General features: G+C 38.1%; 2 protein-coding genes across 6 annotated transcripts in view; one reads left to right on the forward strand and one right to left on the reverse strand.

The window, feature by feature from the left end:
* Positions 1-73: 73 nt before the first annotated feature.
* On the reverse strand, positions 74-18,727 carry LOC127521311 (purine-rich element-binding protein gamma-like). Of its 5 annotated transcripts, none has more exons than XM_051910509.1 (10): positions 9,333-9,417; positions 8,684-8,798; positions 8,102-8,246; positions 7,787-7,952; positions 7,411-7,645; positions 7,165-7,308; positions 6,914-7,076; positions 1,625-6,720; positions 1,145-1,191; positions 74-1,053 (listed from the first exon to the last, which is right to left on the reverse strand). In XM_051910509.1, the coding sequence occupies exons 3-10, from the start codon at positions 8,220-8,222 to the stop codon at positions 396-398; spliced, it is 6,630 nt and encodes a 2,209-aa protein (XP_051766469.1). In that variant the 5' UTR covers positions 8,223-8,246; positions 8,684-8,798; positions 9,333-9,417; the 3' UTR covers positions 74-395. The 5 variants fall into 5 exon arrangements, with proteins under 5 accessions (XP_051766469.1, XP_051766471.1, XP_051766472.1 ...); XM_051910511.1 differs by having other exon boundaries at positions 8,092-8,246; XM_051910512.1 differs by lacking the exon at positions 8,684-8,798 and having other exon boundaries at positions 9,333-18,727.
* Positions 18,728-22,365: 3,638 nt separating this feature from the next.
* Positions 22,366-27,847, forward strand: part of wrn (WRN RecQ like helicase) — a 39,936-nt gene continuing 34,454 nt past the window's right edge. The window contains exons 1-4 of the mRNA XM_051910513.1: positions 22,366-22,600; positions 22,725-22,798; positions 23,726-23,844; positions 27,663-27,808. Of these exons, the coding sequence (XP_051766473.1) occupies positions 22,745-22,798; positions 23,726-23,844; positions 27,663-27,808 (319 nt within the window). The 5' untranslated portion in view covers positions 22,366-22,600; positions 22,725-22,744. The remainder of the gene's footprint in view (positions 22,601-22,724; positions 22,799-23,725; positions 23,845-27,662; positions 27,809-27,847) is intronic.

Consider the following 27,847-nt stretch of genomic DNA (forward strand, 5'->3'; position numbering starts at 1 on the left):
ACAATATCTGTTGAAAACAGCGCTGTTATGCAGTGAGCTGGCCAGCATATTGCAGAACAGTTTTTCTACTAAATTTGTAGAATTATCAAATCATTTCTTTATTCACATAAATGTTGAATTGCAATAAATACCACAATAAAGTAACTGAACTCTGTACAAAACACTGTTATATACAGAAATGGATGGTTTTACCTGAAAATGTATGTTATATAATATATACATTAAAGTCACATTAAAGTACATTTGCTTAAAAGTACCAAGTGCATATGTATGTATCAGTGATTTTAGTTATAAGATGTAAAACCAGTTCTTTGATGTTATTTCCCCGTAAATAAAATTGTCATAGACAAAAATACATTAGCTATCTATGTGATTCACTCGTAGCTTGTAGTTCATTAGCCCATGGTGTTGGGATAATATCTAGTATCAGGGTGAATGGCTGAAGTGGAGCCTGTGGTGTATGTTTGTCCATTCAGAAGGAAATAGGGGTAATGAATAGCTGTAATCGTGCTGGGCATAGGGACATGTGTCAAAGCCTGAACTGAGAGAGGAGGATGTACCAAATTTGCATTCAAAGGACAATTTGGTAAATTATAAGGTTGTGTCATGGCTAAACTGAACTGGTTTACTTGTTCTTGTGAGAGCACAGGACGATGTGCTGCAGTGTTAGTTTGTCGATATTTAACACTATCAAACGCTGGATGTGTAGCACAAGAATCTCCTCGTAAAGTTGCTTGGGGAGCCGAGACTGAAGGCCATTGAGGTCTTTGTACGTCTGCTAAAGATCTCCTCTCATCAGAGTGTGATAAAGTCACTCGTCTTTTAGACAGAAGATTCGAATTTATTTCAGGGTGTGCATGAGACGTGGAAGGTGAAGACACGTTCCAGTCTGCAGCGGTGCTTCCAACCATTCCCCAATGGCCCGGATCCACTCTGTGAGGAAGAGCGCAGTATGGCCTTGGGATCTCAACATGGCTTGCAGGAGTTGTTTGGAAAGGGGGGTTCACACCTTTATTATTCATGTTATATTGTGTTACAGGTGGATGAGTTGCCCTGAGGATGTTGGAAAACACTAATTTAGCCACATTTATTAGCCATTAAAAAAAAATATTTACTTTTATATTACATTTTAAAAATCTCCTACCTCCTTTTAGCCATGTTGTAAGCCACCTCCTTGTCAGCCTTTATACTCTAGATTATAAAAAAAAAACATTTAGAAAGATACACAATGTTTAAATTAAATATCTCTATCATTCAAAAAGCAACTCTTTAACTTCCTAAAAATCGAAGTAAACTGCCATTTGTAACCCATATTCAAGAAGATATTCAACGAGAAAAAAAAAAAATATGGAAGGACTTTATTCACTGGGAATTGATTGGATCGAGAGAAATGGGTGTTATAGCTAATGTAAGGAGCCAGACCAAGTAAGAGTTTGCTAAAATAACGCATTATAAGCATTATGAGGAAAGGGGAAATTAATTTCTGAGAAAGTTATTACATTTTTATTAAAGCCAAACTATTTTCTTTGGAATAACATGAACCCCGAGTCACAATAAAACCTAACATTTTGATTTCATGTTGACTTATATATATATATATATATATTTCTGAGCAAAATCTTACCTGTGCAACACGGGGTTGAGAGGACATCCACAACTGTAAACTTTTGCGTTTCCGTGCAGCATTACTCTTTTGTTTGGTCTCTGCTCCATCCATGGACGGAGGAGGCTGTTCCACTTTGTTTACGAGAGCAACACCTGACTCTGTCACCCCAAAAATAATCTGCGGGTTTGAATTCTTATATGTCTTGAGAACCTCACTTGGTGCACCATGACCCATGTCTTTCCACACAAGAACCTTAGAGGCATCATATAGAAGGTGCTCGATTCCAAACCATGATATTTTGCAAATCACTTCTTTGCATGATTTCAAGAAAAGTGCTTTTTCTTGGAGGTATCTGCATGCTATGGACAGATGCTCTGCTTTTCCAACATCAAATGTCCCTGGCAACTGATCTGATGGTGTTTCCACAAAAGTCATTATAACTTTGTGGACCTTTTCCAGTCTTTCCAAATTGTCTCCAAAATTGATCATCGCAGTAATTGGTACAGATAAAAAGAAGCTTTTAATATCGTGGGGATTTCTGAGAGCAGCCTCAGCCTCGAGGAGTTCACGCTTGCTCTTCAGATACATGTAGTAAGATGCATCAGGGGCCGCATGGAGCTGTTGGTGCAAGGAGGACACTGCACTGTAGTATTCCTGCAGTTTGCTGTAGCCCTCTTGTGCCAAGATCTTTTGAAAAGAAGCAAACAACGACGACTGCTGCTGAAAGCCAACCTCCCCCTTGTAGAGTTCTCCGTAAAGAGAAGGATCATACCAAAGCAAACTCCTAAAAGTAGGTTTACCTCTCATGAAGTTCATTTTGTTTTCTACAAACTGCCAAGCTTCCATCATCATCTGCAACTCCAAGTAAGAATTCACAGCTTCATACTTCAGGTCTACTTGTGCAGGTGGATGTTCCAAATATTGTTCTAAGATGAGACACCTTGAAACGAAAGACTGGTTGAATGGCTCTTTCTGATCTCGTTCAAAACTAGAGACAAAATGCTGCAACATGTTTTTGCATTTAGACTGCAAAGATCCAAGTTCGGTTAACAAGGTTGTTTCATCAGCCATTTTAAGCATGTTTGAAATGTCACTGATGCTGTACTCATTGCCAGCGAATGTACTGCTCACATTGCCATCATCAATGATTTCTATGATCGCGTTCGAAGACTGATTCTCTTGACTCTTTCGTTCACATAAACTATCCAAATTTGCTGAGGCATTTTGCTGGCCAGTTGTGTTATTTCTTTGCATCTGTAACTGGGCATTGCAGGTGTTATTAATGGAGATTTCTGGGGAACCAATATTCAGGTCGTTCACCTGGACCAAGGGATGAGGACTCGTATTATCTTTGACGGTGTCTAATGCACTGGTACTGTCAGGACTAACACTAGTGACTTTGCTCCTTCTTGATCTTCTGGTGCGTTTGGTTTGAGAAGATCGTCTGCCTCTCTTAGATTCAACAGGTACTAGCAGGCAAACATCAGTTCCAGTTTGAGCATGTTCACTTTGAGGAACCTTCCTGGTTTGAACAGAGGTTTTGGTGCATTCACTGGAATTGTCTTTTGTAACTGCGTCACTCCCAGGAGGCAACAGGCAGGGAAGATTCACCATACAGTACTGGCCTTTTTCAAACAACTGCTGTTTATGTGCCGTGCTGTCAAGTGTTATCCACACCACTGGTCTTTCTTTCAGATCTTCATTTACTGTTTCTTGTTTCTTGACAGTGGACTCAAATTTGGTCAAATAATCTCTTAGTTTAGAAATAAGCTGGGTTTCTGGTGAGTTCGCATCATCTTTTTTGTTTTGCTCTGGCCTTGATAAATCACATTTGTCTTTGATTATGTAAGTACTTGATGATTTGGTAGAACCAAGCAAATTGGTGTTGCTGCTCTTTACGTGCTCTGAAGAAATCTCACATTGGCCACTCAAAGCTGGATCATCAACAGTAAGATCTACAACATTATTTGATGCACATTTCAAAGCCTCTAGACCACACTTTGAATCTGATGTTGCCTCTTCCAACACCTTTGTATCAGTACTCCACACACTGCTGCCATTAGATGTGTTGGTAAAAATTTTGACACATGGGTGATTCATATTTGGGATATTTGCTGGCATGCGTTCTCTTGCTTGTACATTTAGAGAACTTTTCACGCTTGCATTTTGCTCACATTTGATAGTGTCTGTCTCAGCTGTATTATTGATAGTATCCATCACTTTGGTTTCTGTGAATTTAGTGGTATGACTGTTGTTTGTGTTGCTTACGGTCACATCACTGTGTGTTTTTGATGCCTTATAATCATGTATACTCAAGCTCTTAGAAGCATCTACATTGTCATCTACTGATATTTTCATAGTGAAATGCTCGTTGCTTAATGGATTCAATCTAGTGTCTGATGTCACTTTCAGCAACATGTTCTCCTCCTTGCGCTCTGTAATACTCCCATAATCTTTGCTAGTGCTTGTCATCAAGGATGTTTCCTTTTGATTTGGAATGTTTTTAGTTGTCTTCACTTCTTCATCCACCATTACTGAAATTAGGTGTGAAGTTAAATCTTTTGATGCCTTCTGAGTGTAGGCTGAGTTACTTTTACAGAGATCTTCTGAACATGCTTCTGTATGATTTATTGGTTCCTCTTTGGTCTCAGGAATAGTGTTGAAACCTATGGATGGTGTCAGATCTTTGCTGATAACAGACATGGTTGGACAACACTGATCTTGGAGTATACCTTTAAAAGCATTAGCTTCCTGACAACTCTCAATGTGTAGCCACTGTCTGTCATCCTCAGCATCAGATGTTTGAGAAATTACTCTTAAAATAGAGTCTGGGTCTTGATCTTTTTCAGATGTATGTGACGGAATGTTTGTAGAGTCTGATGTTGCCGTGCTGTTTACTGTTTCATGGGCACTCTTAGCTGACACAATTTTTCTGCTAAGATTCTTCTTTGCTTTCCAAAAACGTGTCTTCTTGACATATTTGCTTCTCTTTAGAGAGTGACCTAGTGATAGAACTGTGTGCTGTTTTTTGAGACATGCCTTCTTACTGCCTGGTCTGCTCAAGCTCTTGCTTTTCACATATATTTTAGATTTAGTGAACCTCCGAGCTAGTAGCTGTATTAGTTCGGCATTACTGGTTGCAGTTTCTTTGTGTCCTTCACTGCTGCACATTTGGGTCCCTGGGGTTTGAATCACTTTGTTGTTTCTTCCTCTCAATTTCTTTTGAAGGCCTTTGATTGTTGAAAATCGTTCAGAAAGAGAAAGCATTTCTCTTATATGGGCAGACGTTTTGTTGGCTTTTAGAGTAACTCTGAGATGGAGATCTTCTGAGATTCTCGTGTGTAGGTATGTTTTGGCTTGGTTGTGATCTTTGCTTTCATTTTTTGGCTTGGAAATGGTGTCTGTGGGTCTGCCCATAACTCTGGGTGTAAGGTAAGCCCTTAAGGATAAAACATGCTTTTGATTTTTGCTTGGCAATAGTTGATCAAGTTGAAGTCTTTTGTACAATTCCCTGTGAGGGCTGTAGTCCAGCTGTACTGTTTCCATTTCAGGCTCTGGAGGTATTTCACAGTATTTTACCTGTCTAAAGGAATCCATCCCTTGAACACTGCTGCAACTTTGCCCATTCTGCTTTTGCGTTTCTGCCATGGCAGGGCTGAGATTACAGTTGTCTGATGTCCCGCAGCTAGAGACTTCGACACAGCTTGCAATATCCATGACGATTATGTTGTTTGCATACATAAGGGACGATTCAGTGCTGGGCCTTTCAACCAAGTTAACACCTAGAGTAGATTCATTCTCCTGCATGTCCTCTCCTGCACTTCTGGAGAGCTCACACTCACATTCTGTGCTGTGATTAAGCTTAGCTTCATTAGAGGGACAAGTTGAAGGACTCGGGTGCTTGAGATCAAACTGAACACTTCGTGTATCAGCTTTTTCATCTGTGAGGTTAAGATTCAATGAACCCAGCACCAATGATTGCTCTGAAAGTTTATCTGAAGACTGAATCAGACCCACATCCTCCTGTAGGTGATCCTGTACCTTTTCTGTCAACATTACTGCACTGGGTTCTGGATGATCTGGATGTTTGTTCTCATGAATATGTGTTATGCTCCATTTATCCCTGTTAACAAAATCATTGTTATCTGACAAACTTGCAGCATCATGCCGTTGTGCTTGGCACAAACTAGATGGATTCTGTTTGTATGGGTTGTCTTTTGTCTGTAAAACATGATTTTCTTTGGGCTCTCTTTGAGACAGACTGGAGGTCTCCTTTGTCTCATAGATTTTTTGAAAGAGCAATCCCTTTTTATACTTCTCATAAAAAACCTCATAGAAAAGTATACGGTTAGCTAAATCTTGCTTTTGTTCTAGTGACAAGTTTTCTTGTGACCAGATTTTTTGTTGTCTCTCTTCCTCATTCATTCTAAAGTAGCCAGCATATTTCTGGAACTTCATTTTGAATAACTTCATTGAGGGCAATGCTGGGCTAGGCACACATTCATCATTCATTGAGGATTTTAGGGAACAAGCACCCTTATCTCTTTGAGCTTCCTTCTTGTCCATGTTTGATGGCTCTTTTGAATCACACTTATTTCCAGCAAACCCATAATTGTCCTGTTGGTTTTGATAGGCTAGTTGGATTGTTTTATTATCACATGCTGAGCCAGTGTACACTGCCTCGGCCTCTGAGCAGTTGGTCTGTTGGTTTGCTTCTTGTCTAGACAGACGTGGATCCCTAACAAAGCGTGAAGAATACACTAAGGTGGAAATTTTGTCCAATGGACTTTGAGGTGTTTTGTCCCATTTACTGTCATTTCTTCGATGTGTGAATGCTTTCTTTCCCAGCAAGCTTTGGGAGAGAGCAGTGTGATCCATAACTGGTACTGAACTGCTGGAAGATACAGAGTCCTCACTGGCAAGAGTCCAGTGCTGTTTTGGCTCGAGTGACCGAGTGTTTTGCATATCAGTCTTTTGAAATGGAGCTTCTACTCCTGGATTCTGAGGGGTATAATCCGTCTCTAAGCAGCCCGGTGTGCCAAAATGTTTGAATGTAATGGTGGCTGTGTTTCCTTTTCTTCTTCTCTCTGCCACAGTACAGGCCTTAAAACGATCTATTGCATTTTCAGTGGTAGAATAAACAACAAGTTTTTGATTAAATAGATAGATGCATGATAACGAGACATTCATTTCTACAAAGCTGTTTTGAAATCATATGCATCATGGAAAGTGTAATACAAATAAACTTGATGTGATAATGATGGGCATGTATTTGATGTGTTAAAAAAGAGGTTTGTTTTATTTTACCCTGCACTTGGCCAATAGGTAGCGCTGAAGGAGAGAGTGGTAAGTTTGTAGGTATAGTCAGAAGGGCACTGCTGGCAGGAACGAATGAAGCTACAGCATACGGCAAACACTGCCTGGGTCTTTCACTGAGCTCGTGATTTTCATTAAAGTCAAATAGAAAAACCTAGAAAAACAATGTTTTATTAAGACTCTTGCTGATCTGTAGGTACATTTGATTGGATCATTTGCTATTCTGAAATTAATCAACTCACAGCAGAGCCCAGTACTTGCTGATGAAGAGTGTCTCGATGGGACACTGCATCTTTACACATGTGACAGTCAAAGCTCACTGTGGGATCCTGCGTCTTGTTCCAGTCCAAGCTTGGAGCAATTTTTTTCACCTTTCCATAAAGAACCTGAAGCGCCAAAGCACAAAAATGCTCACAATTGTCATTTCATAAGTAAGTGTCATTCCAAAATGTTCAGACTGTATAGGGTACAAGAAACATTCAACAAACCTTGAAAATTAGCATTTTGTTTGCACTTAATATGCTGGTAGTTGACTTTAATGCCACATCGACATGCCTAAACAGATATACACCATGTGATGGCTTTCCCAAGGCATGCTGGACTGTGTTGCCAACCCGCAGACCATGCTGATAAATCTGGGCCGTCATTTGATCTGATGCAACTAAAAAACAGAAACTTTCCTCCATTTCTCTCCCGTGTCTTCCTTTAGCACGCATCTCTGCCCTGTAGTGACAGATAAGCAATGGAAAGCAAAATTCATTCTTTGTGGATTCACTTTTTTAAATATACAGTTACAGTAGGTAACAGATGTATGAAGCAGAATCACTGAAGATGTTATTGCACACTGCAGTTTTATGTAATTACCTTTTTTCAGAGAACTTTTTAAGGAGTTCTTCATTGTGCACTAAACAAACATCTCTCCAGATCCATGCGTTTGCTCGGTCCTTTCTTGTGTCTAGGTTGGAATCTCTCAGTTTTGTCTGAATGAGACTGTAATCGCGGCTGTCTTCTGAACAATGTTCCAGTAGGACTGACCGAACAAAAGTGAAAGCACTCATTAAAAAACAGCTGATGAATTTAACAGTAACTCTGGATTACAACAGTAACATCATCACACAGTTTGCATGCCATCACAAATCTTTTTCTGCCAATGTGGATTTTGTGAAAACCTAGTAAAACCTTCTCCAGAGGTCCGTTTCTTCCTGGGTATAGTGAAGTTCTTCAGTGCCAGGATTCCTGTTAATGTTGACTGTTGCGATCTGGAGCCCTCTACTGTCTCCTCACGCTGTCTTCTCTCCATTGTTGTTTACAACTGATACTCACCCTAAAAAAAGACAATATACCTTAATTAATCTGACGTTCAAAAAGAGAGTATAGATTTTGTCTGAAGACTCTTTGCGATATTCCCAAAACACTATAATAAGCTGTCACTCTTAGGCAAACAGATAAAACACGGAAACCTTAACAGCCGATTTGCTCTTTCACACGCACACACACACACACACACACACACACACACAGTTGGTGTCTTTGGTGTTTGTATAGATAACTAAATGTATATGGATTTAGGATCAAGTGCATGTTGCCCCACTAGCACTAAAGCACTAAAGCACCTGTGCCCCACTAGAACTAAAGCACACTTATCACCACCCAGTAATCATTTACTCACATAGATCTTTGCTAGAGTTCTGAAAACCAGCATTACCATACTGAGAACTGCCTTTATGTAAAATAATGGTTAGAGTTAAAACTAAATCTTACCAAATTTCATGGCAGCGAGAGCTTCCCTGTTGTCCAGATTATATGTTGTAGTGCTCACAAATGTGAACTTTGATTAAACCTGGTCAGCTCTCTGTTTGTTCTATTTATCACGTGACTGTCCAACCATAAAAAGTCAGTTAGGTTTTAGTTCAACAATAACTTCTTAAACAGATGAATAAGATGCTATTTAGGACAAGGAGGGGTCGCAGAAATCTTGATTGAGAAAAAGAAATGCATCTTGGAAAATAATGCTGCCACAGCAAAACTCAACACACAGCATGGTAAAATACACCAATGAAATGTAAACATCGACACAGGTGTTTAAGCCTTTACATGTAAAAGCAGCCTTTAGTCGTGGTCAGTACTAATATAATGGTTTAGGGAACGTTGCTGTTATGCAATGACAATCACATGGGTTCTAGTGAAAGCTGATTTGGCTAAAGCTGTATTGTTAGTAGCATTAAATTACGTGTTGGTTATTTTCACATAACAGTGCATGTGAAAACCCAGATATGAATATATGTAAAATGTTTATTGCCAAGTAAACTCATGTCTACACCATAACCGAGAAAACAAACTGACATATATCAATACGCTGATGAAAGATATCATAGTTTCGCCTTGTAAGATCAAAATTCTAGGTACTTACCATCATGTAAAATGGCAGTTGAACATGTATGACATGATCGAAGATGTCTTAGCAAGGAACTGTGCGAAGTTTGTCACTTCAGTTTGAGGAACATCAAGTGAGACATACCAAAAAGGAAATCGCTTGACCTCAAACGCTGAACAGCAAATGCACAGGAAATTACCTAGTACTGTTAGCTCTAACACCACGGGTTCTTCTTTAGTCCAACCACCAGTGAGCCTCGAGAAAATATCACCCACATACACAAGCGATGAGAACATTTGGTTCATTTTACTTTGAGAATACTTTCGAATTTTAGTATTATACTATTTGAGAATCTCCTCGATATATGGTTTAAGGGTCGCCACATGCAGGGCTTCATAAAGGAAAACAGTGGCCATTAAAAAAAGACTAGCCAATATATTCTTGTGCCTTGTTTTTACAATGTATAAAGATTCTAGATGACACTTGAATCTGAATATAATGGTTGTTTCATCTTTTTTTGTAGTTTTTGTATTTCCAACATATGTGCATTTCTCAGATGCACTTTAGATCATTTATGCAATAGAGGAAATGCTTTTTTTTACTTGAAGCTGTGCACCAACTGACCATCATTCTCAGAAAGAGAAGCCTCTATTTACAACGTTTACGCCCATCATCACACCCGCATTTGAAGCTGCCGTTTTCTGTGCTTCCTTTTTTGTGGGTTTTTCTTCTTCTTGAGAATGATTTGAATCTCTAACAAAGTTCTTAAAATACTTACACATCCTATGAATGCAGATGAAAACAATTCCTTGCTGCAATTATGTGACTAAATAACCAGTATTTCTGAAAGAAAAGGCCAGCGCTATCAGGCAGCTATCAGAAACCATGGCTCAGCGCTTAAGCTCAAATGACCCTGAGTCAGAGGGATATTTCTTCCTGACACGATTGGAAGAGCACTAGAGTTAAGATTCAGTATATGCGGAACACACTAGAAAAACAATGCGAAATAGATCAAGACAGTCAGATGATCTGTATCCTTTACGGTTTCTACACATTTGTCCTTGTGACTGTTCAGAGACACTAATTTAAAAAAAAAAAAACTTTGCGCTTATATACCAAAAGTATGTTACACCAAAACACTTATGTACAAACGACTACAAAAAAAAGGTTATGAAGTCACTTTAATGGGAAAAAAGATAATATCCCCGTTTTGCCAGCATATGCTTACAACAGTCAATAAAATATCATACTGTTAGCCAATGATATCTAAAGAGTTGATCAAAGGACACATTTTAAACATAAAAAAGTTGTACTTTATTAGATTGTCTGTGGAACTTTTACACACAAATATTGGGCAACTGTAAATAAGCATCACACATTTCAGCATGTACTTTGGTGTGGATATCCACCAGAAGACGCCTAGAGCTCAACCGATTCCAGTTATCACACCCACGTATTTATAATGCACTGTTATTCACCATAACATAGGAGTATCAGTCATGCTAGGTTGGCTGCTCCCTGGTTGCATGTCTGACATATTTTTGCAGCTTAAACAGGAGTAAACACACCTTTCCTATGTCAACTATAACTGAAAAACAACAGCAGACTTGTGTGCAGGCAGGGAGCCACCAACACACGACTGGAACGCAGGCTTACGGTCACACAGTTGAGCGCCTGGACGTATGCATGATTTACAGTTACGCAAAACTGCTTGCGTTGAGAACGGGCATCATGAGATTGATGACGGCGTCTGGTCTCGGGTTTGCTCTACTGTTTCCATTGTCATTCAGCATGCATGCAGCTAGGGTCCAGAACAGCACCTTTATAAGTTCTCATATAGCACCATTTTTTCATATATATATATGTGTGTGTGTGAAGTTTGTCAGGACCCTACTGTTGGCATGCACAAACGTCAATTTTAAACTTCATAGTTCTCCATATATGAATCCTACATATTTCAACCTTACATTACAAGGCAAATCAGGAATATTCATACTGTACCATACATGTTAAACAGAAACTAATACAGTACTCACATTAAAGAAAGTGCTACTAGACAGAACCATTTCTTTCTTGTTTTTGAGTCGTATAATATTAAAAGGCTCTACAGGAGGACACACTACATTACATTATCTAAAGGTACACAAAAACATCTTTTAAAAATTTCGCCATCTTTTAAAATCATTTATCAAACACTGACACGTCTTAATTCCAACTGCAAATGGTCAACACAAAGATAAAAAAGGAACAACTCAAGAAAGCTTGTGAACAACCACTCTGTTTTCTTTTTTTAGAACATTACATTACCCACACAACTACCAAGAACAAATACAGAAGTTTATGCATCTCTGCTCTGATATTTCCAGAACTAAAATATTTTACTTTTTGACTCTGTGTTATTGTTCATTTTATTTGCGAGATCATGTTATCGCATTCGAAATACTTTTTTCCCCGTTTCTTTTGTTTTCTTAGATCATGCGTACAAAATGTTACGTTTTAGAGATGAAGGCAAACTACGTTGGAGCAACAATTTGTAACCCTAAATTCAATCATTACAACCACAGTGTAATGATTTTAAGGCCTACGGGTTGACTTCAGTACATGTTATGCATAACAGTCCAATTTCATGAATTCAAGTGTTTAGAGTAACTTGGATATAGCTGCAATACAATAGCATTTTGAGATGGCCTTATAAATTGACATAGCTGTTTCTTCTAACACTACAGAAAAATAGACAGCAGTCTTCCCAATAATTGCTTTTTAAAATGAAATCAGCCATTTTATCTGGGTGATAAAACTGTGTACACTAGCAATAATTATATACCACCTATACATAAAGCAAGAAAAACATCATACGAACACTGCTCTCTTCTGGTCATGCATTGCACATACACGTATAACAAGCATACTTCTACTCATTTTCTTTGTTGGGAACAAACCTGTACTCAGATTTTTAAAGTGCACACGGTTCATCCATTTCACGCCAGCTTTTATACTGCTTCATAGGTAAAAGAAAAATAACTTGCCGCTGCCATTCAAGGGTTACTTTATGAATATTTTGATGCCCTTGGAAGAGAAAAAGGGGGAGATAACAACTGCCTCATCATTCCTACCTTCTAAATACAGGTAATCTGAATACTAGGCATTATGACCCACACTAGTATATTCTGCCTCCTATAGCAGCCCTTATTGTAAGAAATCTGTGTGCAGACAGTCATAGGAAACGAACCAACAATGAGAACAATATAATCACAGACTGAATACTTGGTGTCAGTGATACGCTAATTAGACACATCGCAACCAAATGTGATCGAAATAAACCAAGAAGTGCAAAGAGCAAACAGATGAATGCACTTCTGAAAGGCTGAGGTGTTCATTTGGGAGCACGATTGTCACTCTTCTCACATGGGGCATAAACGAAGGTCCTCTTTGCAGTGGTGAAGCAGCTCAAAGTGCTGTTTAAATAAAGTGCTTCCTGTAGGAGGTGTCTGTTATAGATCAGCATCTTAAAGGGTTAGTTCACCCAAAAATGAAAATTCTGTCATTAATTACTCACCCTCATGTCATTCCACACCCGTAAGACCTTCGTTCATCTTTGGAACACAAATTAAGATATTTTTGTTGAAATCCGAGAGCTTTCTGACTCCTCCATAGACAGCAATTTAACCACCAATTTCAAGGTCCAAAAAAGTACGAAAGACATCGTTAAAATAGTGACTGCAGTGGTTCAAACTTCATTTTATAAAACGACGAGAATACTTTTTGTGCACAAAAATGAAACAAAAATAACGACTTTGTTCAACAATATCCTCTCTTCTGTGTCATTCTCATACGCTGTTTACGTTCAGCGCTTCCAGGTTCTACATCAGAACGCCGACTCATTATTGGCTAGCTCCTGCATCAGCAGCACACGCATGCGTCGTGCTGCTCACATGAACAACGTCTGCCAATACTGAGCCGGCATTCTGACGTAGAACCTGGAAGCGCTGAACGTAAACAGCGTATAGGAGAACGACACGTCGACTATTTTAACAATGTCTTTAGTACCTTTCTGAAACTTGAAAGTGGTGGTTAAATTGGTGTCTATTGAGGAGTCAGAAAGCTCTCGGATTTCATCAAAAACATCTTGATTTGCGTTGCCAAGATGAATGAAAGTCTTACGGGTGTGGAACGACATGAGGGTGAGTAATTAATGACAGAATTTTCATTTTTGGGTGACTAACCCTTTAACACTAACCCAAAGAACGTACCCATAATTCAGTCATATTCTGATACAAGATAAATATTCTCACACACACACACACACACACACACACACTTACGAACAGAGAAGAAAAGGTATTAGGTAACATCTGTTGATAGCTGAGAACTCAAAACGTATCAATAGAAGTGCCGAAACGAATTGCTTTTCCTGTCAGCTGGACAGTAATTACAGTACAAATAAACCCAAGAAGCCAACTCTTAAAACCAACGCAAATATTCCTTTAGTTGTGCTTCAACGAGAAAACAACTGCCTAGATGCACGAATGTCATGCCTCTAAATGCTACAAGCCCAGAAAAAAGGTTTGGTAAAGGCAACTATAGTTAAAATATGCTTTTTGTGTTTTTCATAATAGTACACTACTGCTTGTATTATATTCAATAGAAATTCAGTATGCAGAATACATACTGTGCATAGTATGCCCAATTTCAGTGTAGATTTTAAAACTGTATGCCAAAATCATTTCCGACAATCCAATAAATTGGGCATGAAAGACATCTGGGGATGCAGCTATTTGCTTGTAATTTGTTTATTTTATCCTACGCCATTTAAAAAAGGAATGATTATTAGTTATTAGTTATGCAGTAGAAAATATGTATGATAATATGTTGTTTTAAATACAGCTTGTTTTGAACAGAATGACATCATGTCAAACGCATTTAACCTTTTTTTTTTTTTTTTTTTTTTTAGATCTGTGTAAATCCATAATGCAACACCTCACATAACCATCCAAACCTAGCTATATTACATTCTGCTATTTAAAACAAACATATTTAAACAGCCCATTTATGTTCGCTTTGCTTTTGCACAGTTCTCGTTTAATCCCACTGACAGGGACTGATGAAAATAATATTGCACACCTATCAAGAGTGATTCAGCATTTGTCTTGTCAGAGAGATGGAAAAAATCCATTATTTAAAGCCATGTTTAAACGCTTTTAAATAAACCTAATCTTGGTGTGTGCCTTCATCATTTATGCTAAAGCCACACAATGTCATATTTGAAGCTCTATAGTTCAAGCACCTCATTAAATTGGATATTTTTCATTAGGCTAGTGTGTAAATAATTCATCCAAATAATGTAAATATTAAATGCACTTTTTGGTGTCTGATTTCAGATGGGGAAAGTAATGTGTTTGTGCAATGGCAAAGTGTAGCCATTCTTTTGATCATTGAGATGAAGTCAGACTTCAAGCTTCAAAAGGGGGGAAAAACCCTCACTTTGGACCATCAAAATACTCCAGCACTCGATCGTTCAGGACGAACGTGTGCAGTGTATCTCTGACATAAGTGCTTGATAAGATCTTGATTATTTGATTCCCAGCTCTGAGAAATTGCACAGCAGCCTCATACATGTAAAGCCCAGGAAGAAGCATTGGATGCAAGAGACCAAGTCCTAATGCTATCACACTCTCTCTCTCTCTCTCTCACACACACACACACACACACACACTCACTGAAATACTGCACCTGTCCGGTCCCACACACACACTGCAACCCCAGCAGAGCCTCTCTGCACAGGGACGAGCCGTTTGGATTCTGCCTAGATTCATATCAACTGCAATAATGGCCATGAACAGAAGGGGCCGGACCGTCCGCTAGAGGTACAACTAACAAGAGAAAGATCAGAAACAGTAGTCTGCGTCAATCCTCGTGCTCCTCCGTGTCTGTCCTCTTCTCTTTATGACAGCTGAAGATGTGTCGCATCTCCTCCTCGTACCTTATGAAGTTCTCCCCGAAGCGCGCCCAGGCTTTCAGCGGGACGGTGATGGTGTTCCTGTAGGGCTGCCGGACCTCGCTGATCTTCAGAAACACGCCAAACCTGTTCGAGCCCACGTCGAAGTAAAAGCGCTTGTTATCGACGCGGAACGACGCCGCCTCGGGCAGTTCGGGCGACTCGTCGTGGTTCCGCGCGCAGGCCCGCTCGGGTTCGTCGTCCCCGTAGTCGTCGATGAGCTGAGACAGCGCGTCTCGGAACTCGATGAGCCCTTGCGCGGGCAGCACGATGGTCTGCTCGATGCCCTGCCCGTAGTAACCCATGCCGCCGTGTCCTCGGGTGACGGTCTGCCTGATGCGCAGAAACCGGCCGCGCTGGTTCTCCTTTAGGTCCAGGTAGTACTTTCTGTTGTCCCGCTCGATGAACTCGCTCTTCAGCACCCGGTGCGTCTGCTCCTCTGATGCGGCGGAGCCGATGGGAGACGCCGCTTGGTCCGCTGCTCTCCGGCGGGGTTCCAGCGCGCGGCCCTGGCCGTTGCTCTGCTCCTCTGGTCGGCGGTCCGGCGCCTGGCATCCTCGGAGCCCTATGTGCGCGTAGTAATCGATGAAGTCGCCCAGGCAGTAGCGCAAGTCGGGCGCCATGGACATGGACAGGGTGAGTTTGCTCTTGCGGATGTTGTCGTGTCTGCCTCGGCCGATCCACACCTCGGCGATCTTCAGGAAGCGGCCGCGGGTGCTCTGCTTCACGTCCAGGTAGAAGCGCTTCTTCTGGATGTCCACGCGCTTGGATGCGAGCTCCTGTATGTCTGATGCTTTGCTGCTCGCGTACTGCTGCGAGTATCCTGATGTCATCCTGCCTCTGCCTCTGTCTGTGCCCCTCCGGTGACTATCGGCCATAATCATTCACGGCGCTTCATCATCTCTCCGCTCTGTATTATTCCGCTTATCGACAACTCGAGCTCCGGCGAGTCTCCTCGACTGACCTGAAAATGGCAGCAGCAGCGGCTCCGCTTAAAACGGCTCATCGACTTCCTTTGTCCTGATGAAAGGTCAAGCGAAGCGCGGAGGCACGTACCGTTTGCACCATATTTTAAAAGCTCTTGTTTTTCGCCTCACCATCCATCTGACACATATTCCTGCCAGCTGGAGTGAGAGAGACAGCGGATCTCTATGGAGGGCGCCGCTGCTGTAGTGCGAATGAACCCAATGACCCACTCCCCCTCCCTCTACCACACACACAGGGGCGCGCACGCGCGCGCTCCAGAACGCAGCTCAACTTAACTTACATACCGCTTCTGCGTACTAGAACACGCACTGCGCACGGCAAATTATGTAGTAGTACATAGTATTATACTACTATAGTACATTATAGTACTATAATAGGCTATACTACTACATGTCGGTTTTCAATGGAAGCTCATTTCCGCCACATACAATAAATCATGCTTTTGTAAATCATGACGTAGAGTCGAAAATATGGCATACTAATTCCTAATTATGACTTACGTAGAAATTATGACATTAACCCTCTGGTGTTGTTTGGTCATTTTAGACCGAAAAAAAAAAAGATTTAAAAATCGCTACTTCATCGGAATGGTATGAAACTCAATGACTTTTATGGCAGTCGCTATGTGACCACCAAATAAATAAATAAAATTAAATTAAATAAAAAATCGTAGATTCGAAAAAGCTAAATGGTCGTTAAAAAAAAAAAAAAAAGTTGTTCAGACTTGTGTTGTTCGCGGTCAAAAATGACCACCATTGTAAATGATTAGGAAATAAGCAAAAATACGAAAATACAGAGATTTTTTTGTATAATCTACAAATCATCCACGATGTTAAAAAGTGCACAGCAATGAAGGGGTGACACTCTAAAATATCAAGAGTGCAAAATAAAAACACTCTCCCATCCCCCCACCCCCCACACACATGAGTGAACTATAGTAAGACTGTAACACAAAGGAAGTTTTTGAAAATGCGTGAAATAAAATCAATAATTCAGCCACAATGCAGTAAAAACACCGACACCAAGGAAGGAGTTACACTCTAAAACATCAACAGTACAAAAGAGACACACCCACTCAACACACTATTATACACACACAAATGAACTGGTGTGGCTTTAACAAAATTGAGCAAAATTGAGCCAGAAGATACATCGGTTATCATCAGTAAATTTTTCAGTAAAATTGCTTATGTTTTTATTAATTTGTAAATCACATTGTGTCTGCTAACCAACTAAATAAATTGTAACTAGAGAGAAGAGTGGCACTACCTACAAGAAGGATGGAGACAATCTCTTTTTATCAAGTCAGGTCTGCCTCAAAAACGTTCCTATTATCTATGAACCCTATATTATTCTGTGGACACTGAATGATATCAATCCACAATCTGACTTGTAATGCTGCCTCAATCATAATCACACCATGTTGGTTCGTTTGGCCAGAGGAGAACTGCTCCCCCTGACTGGTCCTGGTTTCTCCCAAGATTTTTTCTCCATTTCTGTGATAGAGTTTGGGTTCTTGCCACTGTCACCTCTGGCTTAAGTTGGAGACACTTAATATTCAGCAATATTATTGATTTGATTGCACTGGCACTATTGGATGAGAACTGAATGGAGCTGGATGATGATATCACTGTTTTCCACAGAGCTGCAGCTGAATTGAACTCATTTAATAATTGATAATCTTTACACAGTTATTGAACTGAACTGAATCAACACTGAACAGACTTCAGCTGAACAATGACACTATTGTCTTTTTAGAGCTGCTTTACAGCAGAATTGAACTCTGTTTCAGTCGCTGATCATTATTTTCCTGTTTAACACTGTAAAGCTGCATTGAAACAATCTGTATTGTATAAAGCGCTATATAATCAGTACATTCCTCTAAAAAGTAACTAGCTACTAATTACATCTTCAACAGTGTAATTAGATTACTGTACTAATTACTCTCTCTAAAAATGTTTGCATTACTTATTACTCATTTCTTTTTTAAATCCAATATCAACATCGACCATGTGAACAATACAAGGATAGACATGAAACTGTTTTTTTAATTCTTTCAAATAAATAATATAAAATTGCATAAGTTATTGTTGATCTGACAAAAGTATTTAAAGACGGTTACATTGAAAACATACATTTTAACATTAGATTTTAAATTTTGATGCTAAATCCACTATTGTTTGTACACACTATTTAATATTAGCAGAAGTAACCGTTAAATTACAGAACAATTAAGAGTAATCCCTTACTTTACTTTTCAAGAGAAAAGTAATTAAATTACAGCAGTGGTGGATAAAGTACTTGAAAGCCATACTTGAGTAAAAGTATAGATATCTTACCAGAAAATGACTTTGGTAGAAGTTAAAGTCACTGTTTAGAATATTACTTGAGTAAGTTTAAAAAGTATGTGATATTTTTTGTACTTAAGTATCAAAAGTATTTTTTTGATATTAAATGTACTTAAGTATTGAAAGTAAAAGTACAAGTAAATGTAAAATACAAAAGGAGCAAAAAAAATATTAAAAATTGTTCTATACACAGTTTGAGCTGCAAGATTGTTCAGTTTTAACTCTTTCTTACATTTTGTTTTCTTTGAATTAAAAAAAATGGCAAAATGTTTATTGTAAGTTGTAAATATAAAAAATACTAATATATTAAAATACATTGATCATTCATGTTAATTCATAGTGCATTATAACTAATGTAAGAGACTTTAAAATGTTAAAATGTAAATGTTGAAATTAACAATGAACAATACTTTTATTAACCTTATGTTAATGTTACAAATGGACTCTTACTGTAACTTGTTCATATAAGTCATACTTAAAAATTGCCATCTTTACACACAAAGGCATAGCATAGGCCTATTATATGTATACTTTCACACATTATTTGCCTCTATTTTAGAAAACTTGAGGATTATCTAATCAAAATATGTGTTACAGTTTCGATAAAAAAAAAGAACTGAAATCGAACACATTTCTGTCGCTGCATGATAGGGATACAGTTTAAATATGCAGCTTCGCTGGATAACGAAAGCATAACAGCGAACAAATGAACATAAACTAATGCAAATGAATAACAATCGTGACATTAAACAGTTGGTGTTTTTGTCACATTGTTTTAACCGCTTGAGGTTCTACTATCTCTCAGCCTCGACGGCAAACATACTGTTCTCCATTAATGCAGCATCTAGTCAACAAACTAATTACTTTATAATGATATGAAAATATGTACTGTAGTGTACTGTATAATATAGAAGCCCGTTTCCAAAAAATAAAAAGAGTAATTGCGATTTTTTATCTTAGAATTCTGACTTTTTATCTCGCAATTGCGAGTTTACATCTCACAATTGCGTGATATAAAGTCAGAATTCTGAAATATAAACTCGCAATTGCGTGATATAAAGTCAGAATTCTGAGATATAAACTCAAAATTTCGTGATATAAAGTCAGAATTGCGAGATATAAACTCGCAATTGCGTGATATAAAGTCACAATTCTGAGATATAAACTCGCAACTGCGTGATATAACGTCAGAATTCTGCCTTTTTTTCTCATTACTGTGTGAAACTTTATTTCTCACAGTTACTTGCTTGCGTTTCCTTTCATTGCGACTGACCATCAGGATTGCTGCTTCGTTATTATTCTACATAAAATGGAAGACATTATAAAGGATTATTTTTAGCGCGGATTTACCAATAAAGAATTTTTGATTTTACTGGAGGAGACACATAAAGATTTGTCTCCGGACATATGCATTATGCAGGAATATGTATATAGCATGTTTCCACGGTAACCTTGTACATGAGTACAGCGTTTCAAGGAGAAAAAACAGCTTTTACTGCCATCTAGTGGGCTTAATACTAAAACACCAATACCTATCATGTTTCATTAACTTTGTAACTTTGCAACTCAAGTCTGGTGGCTCCATAAAAGGGGGCATTCAAGGGTAGAATCATGCAATTCTGCAAATACAGTGGAAGTATTTGGTGAATAAAAGTTGTTTTTAACAGAATGGATACACTGCTCCGGGTGTGTGTTCACGGTGTGTGTGTGTGTGTGTGTGTGTGTGTGTGTGTGTGTGTGTGTGTGTGTGTGTTCACTGCTGTGTGTGTGCACTTGGATGGGTTAAATGCAGAGCACAAATTATAAAAATGGGTCACCATACTTGACCACATGTCACTTCACTAATGAATTTGACACAATAATAATAATATAATAGTAATAAGAAGAAGAATCAGCTGTGGCGGAGACGCAATAAAACAGACGAAGCTGAAGTGGCACATTTTATACACTAACAGCTTCAGACATCAGAACGGCAGCACGGCTATCGTTGGATGTACCAGAAATGTTGGATGTCCGGAATTGTTACAGACAGAGAAACTGTCTGTCAGTTAATTGCGAGTTCTGAGAGTTCTGAATTCTGAGATATAAACTCGCAATTGCGAGAAAAAAAGTCAGAATTCTGAGATATAAACTCGCAATTGCGAGAAAAAAAGTCAGAATTCTGAGATAAAAAGTCGCAATTACTCTTTTTATTTTTTTATTTAGTGGCGGAAACGGGCTTCCATAGTATAACATACCGTTTTGTTGTCTATGTTTTAAGTCCGTTTTTGAAGTGTCCCGCTCTGTGCAGCGCGCAGCCTCAGGTCACGTGTCAAAACAAACTCTACGAGGCATCAGTGATAGTTTTTATTTTGCCTCTAGAGGCCGCTCTAGTACCGTATAATGACAGCGCACTCTTATCAGCCGCTCCAGCAACGGACGCAACCCGGAAAATGAAATCAACCGCGGTTGTGCGGGCACTTGTTTGCACATGTTTGCTTGCAGTCTGTGTTCTTCCGACTTTATTTTGTAGTAAGTAACGAAAATGCTTTGGGGAAATGTATCGGAGTAAAAGTATAGCCTACATTTTATTTAGGAAATGTAGTGGAGTGAAAGTAAAAGTTGACAGAAATTTAAAAACTCAAGTAAAGTACAGTTTCTCCCAAAAAATACTCAAGTACTGTAACGAAGTATTATTACTTCGTTACATTACACCACTGAATTACAGTAATTAATTACTTAGTAATGCATTACATCCAACACTAAATAAAGGTGACTTGACACAGAAACAAAGCTGTTTTGATGCTGTTTTGACTGCTCTGTGTATGTCCATGCAAATAGTGAATTATATCTGATCTCCGTTCCGTTCCCAGATTTAACCCTGTGAAGCACGCATTATTCAGTTGTTTTTCTTCAAACATGAGAAACTTTCAGAATCTTTGTATTGAAGTATTTAATAGCTTTCAGATCATCTAGAACTAGTAATTAATTACCTTGTAAACCCAGAATTTTAAGACTCTGATGTCATTGCAGACATCATGCATCAATGTCAATTTTTAGATAAGCAAACAATATGCCTTATTTAACATCTGTAATGAACTTATGAAGTAACACACTATAATAAAGCATGAGTGTAAAATAATACAGATTGCATCAGTATCTGATATGTGAAATTAGGCAACCTTCCTGTCACCACACAGGCCTATACCTCACATGCACCCCATAAAACACTAGTGCTCCTTATCGTCTTAAAACATGAACACATAAGTTTACAATAAGTCTTACGATCTTTCATGAAATTTTATTTAAATTATCCTTGTGAATTTTTTATTATATCATTTTAAATAAAATATTCACAGTAGGACATGATGCAGACAAAAAAGAGAGTTTTCACTTTTGTATCCTTTTGAATTTGAGTCAGCAGTCTATATGTTTAAGTACTCACATATCCAATATATATGTCAGGAGCACAAAAGCTTTTAAAAAGCATAAACACAAAATAGATTTGCAAGAGGAACACATTTTTAAATGCATCTTTATGGAAAATTATGATAGGCCTACCCTATTCATTTTTCAATAGCCTATATATTAAGTGTTAAGCATTGTAACTAAATAGCTACAGTATGATAAACAATACTAGTTCCATGAAGACTTTGTTCACACAGATGCTTTACTTTAGCCAGTGTTACTTCATTGATATTAAACAAATAAACACGGCGCGTATGACTCTAAAACAGTAACGCCGCCAACGTGTTGATTTCACTCCAGTCCCACAGGTGGCGCTGCTTGGTGTTTCACACACAAATACAGCGCGGGAGAGTTTGGCTGAAGTAACTGGAAATGTTGCGTATAAATATAAATTAATGTTCAACACAAACAGACAGGCTTTGAGTTTTCAAAGCTTTTAGAGGAATATAAAGTGCTGAATGAAATGCACAGACAGACAGCGGGACATTCAGCGCTGTGAGCAATAAACGCGTACTTTGTGTGTTATTGTAAGTATACGCAAGTCAAAAGTAATATTATTATCACGCTATATGTCAAACGCATACTAAACAGTCATACTAGCACTGCTGTTATTATGTGCCGTACTAGCTTTGTGGTGTTTTATTGTTAAAGACGGACGAAATGAAGCTGTAATGGGTGACAGGACTCTACCTGAATGGATGAACAACAAACCCCAAGAAGAACACGTGAGAAAACTCAACAATACAAACATACAGCACACATGAAAAACGTACACTGACCTGTTTACCTGAAATCTGCTCTTTTTTTCTTTCATACATGTGTCCTCTTCATTGGCATGTTGTGTATGAGGAAATGCTGTCTGTGTACCTGTGCTTTCACTAATGTGTATGTTTTCCATTGGTTGAGAGAGAGTAAAAGTCACTTATTTGCATTATTTACTGAGGCACCTGCAGCACTATCATGCTCATATTCAAATAAAACCAAAGCACTGTTTGCAGGTCAACAGTCAAGAAATACTGGTTTAATACTGGTCTACTTATACCAGCTTATCAAATACACATCAATTTATAAATGCAGGCTGCTCAGATGAAACTTGTTCTGTAGAACGAAAGGTTGTGCTCCACATTTATTGAGGTTTATGTAGTGAAAGTCAGTTCAAAAGCTTTTCTAAAGTTTGACACAGCTAGTCTATAACATGATCTGAACGGTTTGCATGATATGATGCATTCATCGCATAGATTAAGTGTGTGTCTTGGCACTGAAGCTTGCAGTACTATGAATATGATATTTGCATGATGCCACCTTTGACATGAACCTACAAATTTCTGGTTATGTATCAGTCACAGCTTCAGTAAACAAATCTTGAGGATTTTTCTAAATGTTCTTGTTATTTATATTTGGTTAACCAGTTTCAAGTAGAGAGGAAATAACTTATTTGTCTAAGCTGGTAAACAAACATGGTAAAATTGGAGTATGATGCACCTGTATGAAAAGCACCTGGCAGCCCTTCATGTTTTTATATTTTTCCATCCGACTGTAGTAGGATCATGTATCTCAGGGACAGCGCTGCTGTGAACATAGACTCTTTGGTTGTTTTGCGCTTACAGTTTTACTATAACAAATAGGAATTGGCTTATTGTGTGTTTCCACAGACACCAGGAAGCTATAAAAAGAATGTTCTGGAGGATTATCTTCCTTGTCTGGAATTTGGTGGGACAGTCATATACAGCCAGGAAAGACACGACTGCTCATTTTTATCAGAAGATTTAAGGTAATATATTTGGCTGAACTTTACAATTTTCATTACAATTAAGATGCACTACAAAGGATTTCTTCTTTAAAGAGATAGTTTACCCAAAAATGAAAATTCTGCATTTACTCCGCCTCAAGTTGTTCCAAACCTGCATGAGTTTCTTAGTTCTGCTGAACACAAAAGATTTTTTTTGAAGAATGTTGGTAACCAAACAGTTTCTAGTCCTCATTGACTTCCATAGTATGAAAAAATATACTATGGAAGTAAATTGGGACCAGAAACTAGCTGTGTTTACATGGAACCTAATAATCCGTTTGTAATCAGACCAGTAGCACAGTGGGAATAAAAAAGCCGCATGTAACAACGTCAATCGGAATGAACTGGCCAAATCTGTTTGTTAAGTAAAGTGTCATAAATGAGTGACCTGTCATTCTAAAATTCTCCTTCCACTCATCATCTGTGAAGTGGAGAACGATAACGTCCCATCAGAACTTGCTTTGGACTCTCATCCACAGATGCCTTGTTTTGGGAGCGGAAGGAGCGTTTTTACTGCTTGATAAATATAAGCAGCATGCAACAAAGCTTCATGTGCTCGCTGTCTCCTAATTAGAACCCAAAATAGATAAATATTAAGTCTGCTCTTTAAAACAAAAAAAGAAACAATGTAGGAGAATGAAATCTATTTGTCAAAAAAATCTGTTTGTATTTGAAGCTTGTGATATATAACAAGCACATCAACCTGATCACTTTATTTAGCATCCATGTAAACACTACATTCGGATTCATCAGTCGGAATGATTTCATTCCAATTGAAACAAAAGGTGTCTATGTAAACGTAGCTAATGTTTGGTTACCCACATTCTTTAAAATATAGCTTATATTTTGAACAATTTTTGTATAGTATTTTTTTTCTTTCATACTATGGTCAATGAGGACCAGAAACTGTGGTTGCTTCTCATTTCTTATTTGTGAATCCTCATTTCCTTTCCTCACGTCTTAGCTCCACGCCTTAGGATGCGAGGGTTGGATACACCTGTGTATCCTCGCTCATGACTTCCTCCTCATTCCTCGCCTCCTCATGGTGCAATTAGAGAATTTAGATGTACTTGAAAGGATTAGTTCGCTTTCAAATGACAATTAGCCCAAGCTTTACTCACCCTCAAGCCATCCTAGGTGTATTTGACTTTCTTCTTCCTGATGAACAAAATCTGAGAGATATTAATACATTTTCTGATGCATCTGAGCTTTATAATGGCAGTGAGTGGGATCAACGAGTATGAGCTGAAGAAAGTGCCTCCATCCACATCCATCCATCATAAATGTGTACACATGGCTTCGGGGGGTTATAAAGGCCTTCTGAAGCGAAGTGATCCGTTTGTGTAAAAAAGAAAAAAAAATCCATATTTAACAAGTCATGTAGTAAAATATCTAGCTTCCACCAGACCGCCTTCCGTATTCAAATTACGGAAAAATACTTAACTGGCATTGCGTCAGTTAAGCTTTTTCCGTAAGTTGAATAGGGAAGGCGTAGGACGTAGCGTAAGCTTTTTGAACTGCAAGAGTTTTACATTTTTTCGTAATTTGAATACAAAAGGCGGCCTGGCAGAAGCTAGATATTTCACTTCATAACTTAAGTATGAATACAATTTACACAATTACACAAATGCATCGCTTCACTTCAGAAGGCCTTTATTAATCCCCCGGAGCCGTGTGAATATGTTTATGATGGATGGATGTGGATGGAGTCACTTTCTTCAGCTCATACTCGTTGGTATCGCTCACTGCCATTAGAAAACTCAGATGCATCAGGATATTTATTAATATATCTCCGATTATGTTCATCCGAAAGAAGAAAGTCATTAAACCTAGGATTGCTTGAGGGTGAGTAAAGCTTGGGGTAATTTTCATTTGAAAGTGAACTAATCCTTTTAAGATGACTGAGATCGCTTGGTTTCCGGGTCACGGGCTGGAGGACGGAGGAGCGAGGAAATGAGGAAGCATCAATTTGAGTATTGAGAAGCACCCTGTTTGGTTACCCACATGTCATCTTTTGTGTTCAACAGAACGAAGAAACTCATACAGGTTTCAACTTGAAGGTGAGTAAATGATGACAGAATTTTCATTTTTGGGTGAACTATCCCTTTAAGTTTTTGTTAGAAAATATTTATAGAACCGGTACATAAAGAACAGTGGTAAAAACCATGTTCTTGTTTCGAGTCACTAGTTTGGTAAGTCTAATAATGATTTATTTTGATTTATAGCTAATAAAAGAAGGCTGTTATAGTGACAAATATGCCACTTGCTCAGATGACATCTTTTTCTTTATACACGTCTTGTAGGACTTTGTTCTTGCTATCAGTGATCTTTTAGCTGGTTTTAGCTGATACGTTGATCACAAATTATGAATATTCTTCAAACATCAGATTTTTCCGCATGGAGCACGATGTTAAAAACTTTCTCTGCAAGTATCTTGCAATTTTATATTTTAACTACAAATGTTGGTAGAGTTCCACAGTGTTTATTTACAGTTTTAAATTACATTTTATACTTAAATTCTTCTTACTGTAATGCAAACAATTCTTGAAAAGTCATGGAAATTTCTATTGTGAATGTACATGTTTTTCTGCTTGTTTAGCTCTGAATTTTTTGTAAAAATGTTGCCCTAATGCTGAAGGATCAGGGCTGTTCATTCAGTCCTGTGTAGATTTGACCCACCCCTTATGGAAAGAAAATATATTTCCCTATATATGAATGATCAATATATTACATGATTTAACAGTATATTTGAAAATATTCAAAAAAATATATTGTGTGAATATATTACAATATATTGAATAATACATAAGGAATTGCTGCTTTTCATATATTGAAAAATATGTGATAATATATTTACTAATATATCATAATGTATGTAATTTTATAATCAGTAATATACTTCATAATATATAGATTTATATGTGATCAGATATGGTACTGCATGCGTAATATATTGCAAATATATTTACTCATGAAGTCAAATATATTATGTAACACATTTCTTGCATTTTATAATTATTTACATTTTAAATGTTTCATATTTTCAAGTTAGTTAACAAAAGCACACCTGCATGTACTAAAGTTTCTACCAAAGAGACTATCACTGTGCTATAGAGTGCACAGCCGTTACTTTTTAAATAAAGTTATTATAGTCTTAATGGTGTTCAGGCCAATCATAAACCTAACCTCAGGCTCTACTCTTCAGCACAATGGTAACACCAAAAACTCACACATACCAGAAAACCTTTTAAATTTCAAAATAATACACTAAGAGATCTCCCCCTATATCAATATTGAGCAAAACATATGAAGTAGCACTTAATTTTAACATTTACTCTCCTTTAACAGTAAGGAGCAAAGCATGCTGGGAACTAGAAGTCTGTTGTAACCACTGATTGTAACTCATTCAATATATGTGTTTACAATACATTCACATTTATATGGGAACATGTATGTGCAATATATGTACACAATAAAGGATAAAACTTTATGAATGTAATGCTATTTTTGTCTTCATTTATAAATATCTTATATGTATCAATATATAGCCATACATGGTCAATGCATATATTGCAGTATATTGAAAAATATAAGCACAAGTTTCCCATATATGGAAATGTATTATGTAATATATTGCATTATATTTTGCAGTATATTCCCATATGTTTTTGTTTCGTAAGGGACACAATTACTGATGTCACGATTTCTCCAGCTGGTCTGCTGTGAATGAGTTTGAATGAACAATGTCTGGTAACCTTCCTCGTCTCTCCTTATGTTTGGCTTTTGTGTGTCTTATCCAGATCTGGTCTGGCTTCGGGATCTGCGGTGGGATTTGATCTGGAATGGCCGCCCAGCTTCACCAAAGGAAAGACAAAGAAAGTGGCTGTAGTGCAGCTGTGTGCATCAGAGGAGAAGTGCTATCTGTTTCACATCTCCTCCATGTCAGGTGAGCTCAGGTAGAAGCTGCCTGTCATTGTTTAGTATT

This window comes from Ctenopharyngodon idella, chromosome 10 (genome assembly GCF_019924925.1).
Source record: "Ctenopharyngodon idella isolate HZGC_01 chromosome 10, HZGC01, whole genome shotgun sequence".
In the NCBI taxonomy this organism is placed as follows: Eukaryota; Metazoa; Chordata; class Actinopteri; order Cypriniformes; family Xenocyprididae; genus Ctenopharyngodon; species Ctenopharyngodon idella.